Source organism: Ceratotherium simum, chromosome 25 (assembly GCF_057802395.1).
Source record: "Ceratotherium simum simum isolate JZ-2026a chromosome 25, ASM5780239v1, whole genome shotgun sequence".
Classification (NCBI taxonomy): Eukaryota; Metazoa; Chordata; class Mammalia; order Perissodactyla; family Rhinocerotidae; genus Ceratotherium; species Ceratotherium simum.
Window position 1 is genome coordinate 353,794 of NC_141924.1, and position 11,319 is coordinate 365,112.

At 47.9% G+C, this 11,319-nt stretch overlaps 1 protein-coding gene across 1 annotated transcript; it reads right to left on the reverse strand.

Annotated features, from left to right (window-relative positions):
- Positions 1-8,536: 8,536 nt before the first annotated feature.
- ADM2 (adrenomedullin 2) lies at positions 8,537-10,473 on the reverse strand. The gene is made up of 2 exons (XM_087448644.1): positions 10,172-10,473; positions 8,537-9,364 (listed from the first exon to the last, which is right to left on the reverse strand). The coding sequence occupies exons 1-2, from the start codon at positions 10,261-10,263 to the stop codon at positions 9,046-9,048; spliced, it is 411 nt and encodes a 136-aa protein (XP_087304770.1). The 5' UTR covers positions 10,264-10,473; the 3' UTR covers positions 8,537-9,045.
- Between the last annotated feature and the right edge of the window lie 846 nt (positions 10,474-11,319).

Sequence of the window (11,319 nt, forward strand, 5' to 3'; positions counted from 1 at the left end):
CCCCAAATTTTCATGATCTAGTTCTAGCTGCAGCATAAATATACTTTTGACCGGGCTGTGTCTAAATTCTGAAACAATGGGAAATGCTAATTTGATCCCCACTTGTAGCCCCTTAGGCTGCATTCTCCCAAGTTGGATGACTTTTAGCTACAAGTACGTAGTACGAGCTACTGAGTACTCATTGGTTTATTGATCCTTCTCCTCCCAGAGATGGTCACTATTTTTCTTTGTCTCTGTCTTTTGTGTCGTTTGTCATAGAACGGAAAAAACCATAGGGCAAGAGCTGAGCATCTCTATAAGCCTGTTGTCTGGACAGGCTGCAGTAAATTTTGCTGTAGGGTCCACCAATGGAGTATGCACATAGGGTGGAAGCTGTTGCTAAGGGGTGTCTTGGAAGCCAAAAAAGGCCGCAAAATTGGTGGGTGCCGGTGGAGCAGTTAAGAGCCATTAGGGTGTTCACCACCTCACAAAGACTCATGTGATAGGATAAACTGGTCACAGAATGGGACAGATGATGACAGGTCCCCTGCCAGCCTCAAGAAATGTCTTGCAATGAGGTATTCTGTAAAGCACACACAATCCCCAACCCTGCAGCACCTCCTTGGCAGGTATTAGTCTGGCTCCAAGAAACCCAAAGCATAGCTAAAGCTGTTAATGTGCATATAAGATGAGGTTTTTTTTCTTTTGTCTTGTTCTATGTCTTGAGAGCTTAGCTTTGTGACCCCTTTGGTCTCTGCCATCTGGAGGATGCACATACTGTTGTGCAGCTTGGCAGCCAGTTGAGTAGACTGGGGTTCCAATATGTACTCTCTTTGTCTGGTTGTGTCAGCTATCAGAGGATTTTGTCATGAGGGGGTCCCAGTCCATCAAGGGCCTTTGTTGTCTCAACCTTCATTGCTTGTTAGTGCACTACCACCTGTGCAGCAGAAGCCTTTCCTTTCTTGGACTATTTTTGGGAGCGAACTTTCTGGATCTTGTGAGGGTTGCTTCTTTTGAACTCTCTTTTGGAGACACCTCTTGTGTCCATAGTTAAACCATAAATGCTTATTGGTTTGAGTTGCTATTAAGATACAACTCATCAAAGGTCAGAGGATGGATCCTTAAATTGGAAAAACTTCTAAATTGAAAAAATTATAGCTGAAAGGGTGGGTCAACCTCTTTTATCCTTGCAAGACTGGAAATGCAGCTCTGGAGGCAGTTCAGATTCCACTCATTTCCCTTATCTCAAAGAGCTTGCAACCCTCCAGGGACTATCTGACCCATCACTAATTCCTAAGACTGAAGGGAAAAAAAGGAAAAAGGGAAAGAAAAATGGCCATAAGAGCACCCTCACCAAAAATCTAGCATCCTGAGTGTCTCCTCCACAAATATTAGCAAAAAGGCTTAAAACAAAATTTGAATTCATAACTAGGGAGCCTTGTATTCGTGGCAGTAATTTTAAAATAGCTGTGGAGTCTCTGTGTATGTATGTGTATATATATATGTGTGTGTGATAGCTTACTTCTGGATGGTATAATTTCTTTTTTTTTTTTTTTTTTTTTGTGAGGAGGACCAGCCCTGAGCTAACATACAATGCCAATCCTCCTCTTTTTTGCTGAGGAAGACTGGCCCTGGGCTAACATCCGTGCCCATCTTCCTCTACTTTATATGGGACGCTGCCACAGCATGGCTTAACAATTGGTTTGTCGGTGCGTGCCCGGGATCCGAACCGGCGAACCCTGGGCCACCGCAGCAGAGTGCGCGCGCTTAACTGCTTGCGCCACCAGGCCAGCCCCCTGGATGGTATAATTTCTAAAGAGCTCCATTCAACTGGCTTAAAGTAAGTGCTTATATAAATTATTTCTAAATGTAATAGCAACTAACCCAAATGTCTTTCAAGTTAACATGATATAAAGTAATTTTTGGTAAATGAAAGCTTATTTAAGCTTGTTGTTTTGAGTAAAGTGGACATGTCCTCAGAGTTATCAGCATTGGATATGATGCAGACCTGCAGCCTTTATCCTACGTTTGTTGTTCAGTGTAGCTGATGTTATCTCTATTACAACACTGGTTAGGAAAATAGTAACTTAAATCGGTAGCTAATTTTGTCTAACGTCTCACAAAGTTTTGCAGGCAATCTAAATAATTATTGGGAACGAGTAAACTAAATAGGTGTGGAAAAGATAAAAGTGTTGGGTGAACTTTTTATGTGTTATGACATGTATATTTAAGATAACTTCCAAAATCTCTCTGGTAACTTGAAACTTTGAAGTTTTGCTAGGTAAAATTACATGATAAAAAAATCTCATTTAATATATGGGTCATTTTCAAATAATATAACATACCGAAACATTATCACTAAACATGTCTAAGTTTATCTACTTTTGGCTTCTTAGCACAAAGAAACTAAAAGATGTTTGGGTCTATTAGTAAACACATCTTGTATTTTATTAAAAATTATGCTATGAAGTAGCATGTTTCTAGAAATTATGAAAAGTGTTTAGAATGCTAATATAAAAGACAGTTCAGAATTGCTTACTTTTTAGTTTTCACTAAGGTCTGTAAGTGTTAAAATTTCTAATTAACATATGTAATTAAAGCTACTAAAAATTAATAAGGAAAACATCTTTGTATTCAAGGAAAGTAAGATGTATGTTTTCTTTTTTTTTCTTTTTTGTTTGAGGAAGATTCTCCCTGAGCTAACATCTGTGCCAATCTTCCTCTACTTTGTGTGTGTGTGTGAGGAAGATTATCCCTGAGCTAACAGCTGTTGCCAATCCTCCCTTTGTTGCTGAGGAAGATTGGCTCTAGGCTAACAACCATGCCCATCTTCCTCTACTTTATCTGTGGGATGCCTGCCACAGCATGGCTTGGGGAGCAGTGCGTAGGTCTGTGCCCAGGATCTGAACCTGCAAGCCCCAGGCCGCTGAAGGGGAACATGTGAACTTAGCCACTATGCCACCAGGCCTGCCCCAAGATGTACATTTTCAGTAAAGAAGGTATAAAGAATGGAAATATTTTTGTTTGTTTTGTTAAGAAAGATAAATTTGTCCTAAAGTAGTAGGAGGGAAGAAAGGAAGGCTTGGGACAAATTCTGAATGCAAAAAGAAAGTTATAGAAGTTTTGTGGAAAAGGAACCCTAAAAAGAGTTTTATGCATGGTTCAACTTGGCTAAGATTGAAGTAAATCTCATTAAGTAAATGAGTGTTAATGTCAAACGTAAGATGGTACAAAATTAGAATTTGGTTTTCTTTCTCTTAAAAGGATAATTTCTTGAACTTTTAGGCTACTCTTTTTTTTTTTTTTTGTGAGGAAGATCAGCCCTGAGCTAACATCCATGCTAATCCTCCTCTTTTTGCTGAGGAAGACCGGCTCTGAGCTAACATCTATTGCCAAACCTCCTCCTTTTTTTCCCCCAAATCCCCAGTAGATAGTTGTATGTCATAGTTGCACATCCTTCTAGTTGCTGTATGTGGGACGCGGCCTCAGCATGGCCGGAGAAGCGGTGTGTCAGTGCGCGCCCAGGATCTGAACCCCGGGCCGCCAGCAGCAGAGCGCGTGCACTTAACCACTAAGCCATGGGGCCGGCCCTAGGCTACTCTTGCCAAAGAGATCATGAAAGATTTTTTTTCTTTGAGTAGTCTACCAGAAAGGTAGGGATTTTATGTTTTACCAAAATAAATTTCCTGTATTGTTTTTATCAGGTCTTTAATCACAGGTGCTAAGGTTTTTCTTACACCTATTTAATTTTCTGCATTGGCTTGAAATCTTTAATTGTCACCATGGTTAAATGGATAACTAAGCATTGTTTCTTTCTTTCTTTTTTTTTTTTTGTGAGGAAGATCAGCCCTGAGCTAACATCCATGCCAATCCTCCTCTTTTTGCTGAGGAAGACCAGCCCTGAGCTAACATCTATTGCCAATCCTACTCCTTTTTTTTCCCTTTTTCTCCCCAAAGCCCCAGTAGATATTTGTATGTCACAGTTGCACATCCTTCTAGTTGCTGTATGTGGGACGCCACCTCTGCATGGCCGCACAAGCAGTGTGTTGCTGTGCGCCGGGATCCGAACCTGGGCCACCAGTAGCGGAGCGGGTGAACTTAACAGCTAAGCCACGGGGCCGGCCCCACTAAGCATTGTTTCATAGGGACCTATGATATTATGTGGATAAATGTTATTGACATAAGAGTTTTAAAATTTTATATAACATTCCTAAAATTCTGATCTGTCCTGGTTGTCAGCCATGATTCTAGTTATTATATCTTGAAGTGTTGTATGTCACAGAAGTAGCCAAGCTTCTTTGTCAATCGCTCTTTTGAGTCTTTTGTCATTTGCAGATAGTAGTTGCTTTACTTTGATGCTTTTGCAAATATGTTTCATCTTCAGAGAGATTCATGGAAAGGACTCTGACACCTGCTCTAGAATGCAGGTTTCTGATAAGCTTTGAGATCATAAAACTGAACTGGGTAAGAAATTACAGAACTCTAATGGAGAAACTGATGATTTAATGAAACTGCTAACTGAAGATTAAGATCAAGAATCCATTACACAGGACTGAATGAACTGATGAGGATGATTATAATTTTTATGACTTTTCATTGGAGATATAGCTGATTTTTCTGGTGTGTTTTGTTTTTTCCAGATTTAAGGAAACCTTTTTCTCTTTTTCTTAAGCTAACTATGATTTATAGCAATTTGGTAAATTTGTAAGCAGAACTGAAACATTTATCTTTTTCTCCCTACCTGATCCCTCCAGGATGTGGAAACTCTTAGTGAGTATTGTTTTCATGGCAATACAGTTATTTACATAAGTTCAATAAGAATCTATTCTCCTCATAACAGGACACAATTGGAAACATTGGTTGTATAACCAAGGCTTTGACTAGAATGTCATATTTGAGAGAAACATGCAGATTCAGATATGACAAGACAGCTTTTGAGGAACAAAGCTTGAATTTATGGAATAAAGCCACTTGGAAATATTGGCCTGGTACCTTGTTTATAGGATTTCTATCAAGCTTACCAGGTGAGTAAAGAAGGTCACTTCCCTGACAGGTGCAAGGAACCTCAGGATATTTTGGGGACCTCGAAAAGAGAGGAATTCACCCAAATCTATCAGTATTGCAGGTAGAATCTGACGACAAGTTCTTGGCTTGGTTTCCCTGGTCTCAAGAAGCCTTTAAAGTTCAATCTCACATTCCTTATGAAAATTTCCAGCAAAGCAGATTTGAAAGTCTATATGATCAATTGCTATTCTTGCTGTATTTATGTAAGTAATTGGGCCAAGTTTATTGAAACTAGACTTATTCTGCCAACCAATTAGTCCCAGTTTAGCTATTTTTGGTAAAAATGAGGGTGATTTTAGAGAGAAAAATTATGTTTCAATAGAAACTATAGTATACATTCATAGATTTTAGGTTCTAGTTCTGATAATTGCCTTTGAGTTTTTGTTTTATATCTGTTAACTGGACTGGATCCTGAATTCTTCTAGTCTCCTGAAATATCTAGGTACAAATCTCCAAACTAACATTTTCAATTTTTTCCATCATTTTCATTTGGAATCATTGAGAATTGAACCTGCCCTTTCTCCTGAAGCCTTGCAAACTGAAGCTGCAGGACTTGATATAAACTTAAGAGAAATTCATGTCTGTTGCTGTGTAAGCCATGCAGAAAGATACCTGAACACCCGATGACATCATCAGAGACATTTCAAACTGCAAATGATGCTCTAGAGAGCCAGCCCTGATGGCCTAGTGGTTAAAGTTCAGCACTCTCACTGCTTTGGTAGCCTGGGTTCAGTTCCCAATCACGGAACCACACCACTCGTGTGTCAGTGGCCATGCTGTGGCAGCAGCTCACATAGAAGAACTAGAAGGACCTACAATTAGAATATACAACTAACTACTGGGGCTTGAGGCTTTGGGGAGGGGGAAAAAAGGAAGATTGGCAACACATATTAGCTCAGGGCATGTCTTTCACAGCAAAAAAAAAAAAAAAATCTTTAAAAAAAACCAGGGGCCGGCCCGGTGGTATAGCAGTTAAGTTCGCCACTCTGCTTTGGCGGCCCAGAGTTCGCAGGTTCGGATCCCAGGTGTGGACCTATGCTCCACTTGTCAAGCCATGCTGGGTGGTGTCCCATATAAAGTAGAGGAAGATGGGCACGGATGTTAGCCCAGGGCCAATCTTCCTCAGCAAAAAGAGGAGGATTCGCAACAGATGTTAACTCAGGGCTAATCTTCCTCAGAAAAAAAAAAAAAAAAAAGATGCTCTAGAGGGCCGGCCCTGTGGCTTAGCGGTTAAGTGCACGTGCTCTGCTGCTGGCGGCCCGGGTTCGGATCCCGGGCGCTCATCGACGCACCACTTCTCCGGCCATGCTGAGGCCGTGTCCCACATACAGCAACTAAAGGGATGTGCAGCTATGACATACAACTATCTACTGGGGCTTTGGGGGGAAAAATAAATAAATAAATAAAATCTTTAAAAAAAAAAAGATGCTCTAGAAATCCTTTGACTGCTTGCCCCCTGGGCTCAGAAACTGACCTATAATTTGCTCCAACCATTAACCTTGTTTTTCTTTTTGTTTCTCTAGAAACACTTCTTCATGTATACCCAGTTACTTGCTTACACAATATAGGCTTAACTTTGGGAAGCCACCTGCATCACTGTCTTACTAAGAGACTGGTTCAATGAGGTAGCGTAACCATGGGCCCTCCAGGACCAGTTCAACAGACCCCATCTCTTCTCAACAGAGTGATTAAGAATTGCCTTTCACAAAACCTGCGTTCATGTAGCCAGAGCATGCCCAAGAAGAAATTGTGACCTGAAATGACTGTGGAACCAAAAGACTGGACACGACTGGAACTTGAAAGTCAGAATCTTAACAGAAGTGAAGGATTCCTCATTCAGGAAGATCCAGTGTTAAAATTTCTTCCCCACCTCATCAAAAATGTTTAGAACCCTATAATAAAAGTTTAGAACCTCATCATAAATGTTTAGAACCCTCTCATAAATGTTTAAAACCTTGCCATAGGGGCCAGCCCAGCGGCATAGTGGTTAAGCTTGCGCACTCCACTCCAGTGGCCCGGGGTTCATGGGTTCAGATCCCAGGCACGGACCTACACACTGCTCATCAAGCCATGCTGTGGCAGTGTCCCACATACAAAATGGATGAAGATTGGCACAGATGTTAGCTCAGGGCCAATCTTCCTCACCAAAAAAAAAAAAAACCCTGGGCTGGCCCCGTGGCTTAGCAGTTAAGTGCATGCGCTCCACTACTGGTGGCCCGGGTTCAGATCCCAGGCACGCACCGATGCACCGCTTCTCCGGCCATGCTGAGGCCGTGTCCCACATACAGCAACTAAAAGGATGTGCAACTATGACATACAACTATCTACTGGGGCTTTGAGGAAAAAAAAGGAGGAGGATTGGCAATAGATGTTAGCTCAGAGCCGGTCTTCCTCAGCAAAAAGACGAGGATTAGCATGGATGTTAGCTCAGGGCTGATCTTCCTCACTAAAATAAATAAATAAATAAACCCTTCATAAATGTTTGAAGCCCACCAATCAAAACCTGTCCCAACAGCGTTTCCATTTGCTAGCCTATTCTCCCCAGCCTCTTAAATTTCACCCCAAATCCTGAATCAGGTAAACAGATCCGAGGACACAGGTCCCCTGTCTCCCTGCAGGTCAGTCTCACAGAATAAAGCTGATCTATTTTTCCAAAGGCTGATGCCATAATTAATCCACCTTTTATGTGCAATGGGCAAGTGAACCCCAATTCTGTGTGCTAACAATGGCGCCCCCCTCCCAGGGTGGCTGAGAGGGTGATACAGACAAGCATTGATAAATTAGGTGCTGTATGAGTGTTCGCTATGACAGAAACCACCTCTCTGAACCCTGGGTCACAGCCATGTGGCGTGGGGGTCAGCACTGTGGGACTGCTGCCGGTGTCAGCGTGTCAAGCCTGGGGAGCACACACACCACGAGCTCTATGCATGCTGGCTTCAAACCTTTTTCTGATCGTGAGCCCAGTCCCCACTCCCCAGGCTCCTGGAAAGCCTGCTCTCGGGGCAAGCCTGCTCCAGCCTCCTGTTGTCCCCATGCCTGGTCCCATTGAGTCATCATGCTACGCAGGGTGGGGGTCAGGGACCCTGTTGCCTATGGAGCCTCCCCTCTTGTTTGGCCATCCCCAACCCCTGAGGTGGTGGTGGTTCTGACTTAATTGACATCTTTGGGCTGGGAGATCTTGCCCCCACCCCAGCCCCACCCTGCTCTGGGGGATGGGAAGGGGCATTCTGCTCTGCCCTGCCCTGCCCCAGAAGGGCCCCTGGCTCCTGAACTTCTATGCCCCCTCCCCAGCTGCTCACAGGGATCCAGGCAGGAGTCTCCACTGCAACCTTGGGCCCAGGCTCCAGGGTTAGCAGCTAGGGTAGCACTGTTCCCAGCACGGCCCGTCCTCCCTCATCCTAGCCCAGGGGCTACAGTAGGTTCCTCCTCCCTGCTGCCCTCCCAGTCCCAAGGGTACAGGAGAGGCAGATGCTGGGGACCTGCAGCAGGCAAATCATGCACACACAAAGCCGGGCTTTAATCCGATGATGTCAGGACCAGCAGGGAAGGGGCCATGCTGGGCCAACTTGGCCCCTCTCTCCTGCTGGGCCAGAAGTGGTCCTGGGCGGTCAGCACCCTGGCTTCTGCTTCACATCCTCGGGCAGACCTCTCCCCTCTGAAGCCGTTTTCAGTATCTGATGCTTCTGGCCACCTCTGCTTGGCACCTGTCCCCTGAGTGTGCACACTCCCAGGGTGTGCAGACCCCTGGTGTACAGACTCTGTCCACGGATCTGCCTGGGTCTACGTGTGTGCATGGGTTTACACGTCCAAAGCCATTTGAGGTCAGCTGCCACAGGACGTGGGGTGGGGTGGGGGTCCCCTCAGGGGCCTGCACCACTGTTCCAGTCACTGTCGTCTTCAGGAGCTCCAGGGGACTGGGCTGGGGCTGGGGGCTTAGCTGCAGCTCTGGGCTTGGGGTGCCGCATCCCTGCTGGGACAGGCAGGGGTATGGCCTGCCCCTCCTCAGCCATAGCTGTGGGGGCTGCTGGGGTCCATGGGGGCTGAGTCCCGTGGGCCGGCCGACCCGACCAGCTGCCATAGGCGATGGCTAAGGTTCTGTACTTGGCAGGTGCCCAGCACACAGCCTACCCGCAGGAGCTGGGCTTGGGGCCTGCGGGGGCCCAAGTGTCGGCGGGGGCCGTCCCGGAGAGGCTGACCCATAGCAGAGGCCAGGCTGGCACTCCTCTGTGGCTGGAAGGCCTGGCGTAGCTTCCAGACTGCAGGCTGGGGTGCAGGGTGCCGGGGCTGCAGGCCACTGGAAGGGTTCCGGGCTGGGGGCTCCCTGCAGAGGGAGATGAAGGAAGTAAACCAGATGGCCCAACCTTGGGGGGACCCCCAAACCCACTCACTTTCCCCTCCACACAGGCCTAGGGTCATTGCCAGGGGAAGCCCATGGCTCCCCCAACAGCCTGGAGCACTGCCAGGGGAAGCCCACAGCCCCCTCACCAGTACGCAGCAGACCAGGGGAAGCCCACAGCCCCCACACCACTACCCAGCAGACCAGGGGAAGCCCACAGCCCCCACACCAGTACCCAGCAGACCAGGGGAAGCCCACAGCCCCTCTACCACTCCCCTCACACACACACATACACCCAGCCTGGAGCACTGCCAAGGGAAGCCCACCTCCCTCTTGGGGTCAGGGCTTGGGTCCTGGCCCTCAGCCATCTCAGTAGACCAGGTCACATGTCCATTCACCTGCAACTCCCTGGGTAAAGGACACCCCTGGCCTCTATGGGTCACTCTGTTCAGGACCAGAGAGAGGCCCCATCAGCCCTTCCCTTTCGGTGGGGGAGGTGACCCCTCTAGCCCCCTCTCTCCTAGCTGATCTCTCCTGTTGAGGGGTCTGCTCTAACAATGGGGGAGGCGGCTGCCCTAGGAAAAGAGGAAAAGAAAGAGGGGCCTCTTGCCCTGCTCAGAGGTTGCTGAAGGCACGGAGGCTGGTCTTTGATTTCGGAGGTAAGCACTAGCAGCAGGCGGGAGGCCCGGGGGTGGGGAGCCTGGGGAGGGTTGCGGGCAGAGGGGACCTCCCTGGGCATTCTGGTCTTCTGCCTTGCAGGCCAGGGGTCAGGCTGGTCTGAGCCCCACTCACCTCGGTCTGGCGGGCCGCCGGGACAGCGCGCCCGGGAGCTGCAGGTAGAGGAGGCTGATGCAACCGAGGGTGACGGTCAGGAGCCGGGCCATGGCGGGCGGGGCTGGAGGGGGCGTGAGCCGGCAGGTGTGGGGCGGCCCTAGCCCAAGCCACCTTTCTGCCCTCACCTTGGGGAGCCCTCCGCGGTGGGCGCCGCGCGCAGGTTGTACCTGCGTCCTTCGGGGCGCGGGGCGCGGGCGAGAAGCGGGCGAGGGTCTGCGGGCTGTGGGCCAGGCGGGCGAGGCCTCCGCGGTCAGATTGCTGTCGGGGTCCAACTGGGGACGGAGCCTCGGCTCCACCGAGCTAAATAGTCCCTCCTGAGGAGGCGGGGCCGACGCGCGGCTGGGCGGGGCGCCCTCCCCAGCCCCCAACCCAGCCCTGCCGCCGGTGGACTGCAGCCCGGCTGGCTGGACGGCGCTCCGCTGAGGTTCAGTGTCCCGCATCCTGGGGGCCCCAACCTGTCCGGGTGAGGGGGTGGGTGCTGGGGGCTGTAGCAGCCGGGCGGTCCCGCCTGCCACCTCTCTGACCCGCAAATGTCGGCCCGGGGCCCTGGCCAGTATCTCTTCTGGGGAGGGTTCCTCACGAGGCGATCTCGAGACCCCTCCTCAAGATCCCCTAGCAGCTGTATTTCTAAGCATCTCTACCTTTTTTCTCCCATTATCGGAGTATAAATGGTTTTTGTAAGAAATTTAAATAAGTAAAAAGTGAGACCCCGCATTGCCTCTCCCAGATCTGCGCGGGCGCCGCGTTCCTGTCTCCCGTGTACGGTGGAGACACGCGAGGGGCGTCCTGTGTGTGTACTGCATGTATTACATAAACACATATATGCTTATATAGGTAAGAATCTACGTAATCATAGAGCCCTCCATTCTTTCTTATGCTTGGCTGACTCCAATATGTGTTTTCTGACTGACTTAATTGATCCTTTATTAATGAGCAATTAGGCGATTTCCAGTCTTCCAAGAGTAAGAACCCATCTGCTGTGAGCTCGCAGATGTCTCTCTACAGGATACTTTCCCAGAAGTGGAAATTCTGGTTGAGGGTGAGCCTGTATTTGTGTCATCAGGTAGTGTCAAATTGTTCTCCACAGAGCTTGCACCAATCCACTG

Excerpts from the sequence above, each read along its gene's own strand:
- ADM2 (XM_087448644.1), bottom strand. The coding sequence starts at position 10,263 with ATGGCCCGGCTCCTGACCGTCACCCTCGGTTGCATCAGCCTCCTCTAC. Across the intron at positions 9,365-10,171 it reads CGGCGGCCCGCCAGACCGAG|GGAGCCCCCAGCCCGGAACC; the intron begins GTGAGTGGGGCT and ends CTCCCTCTGCAG.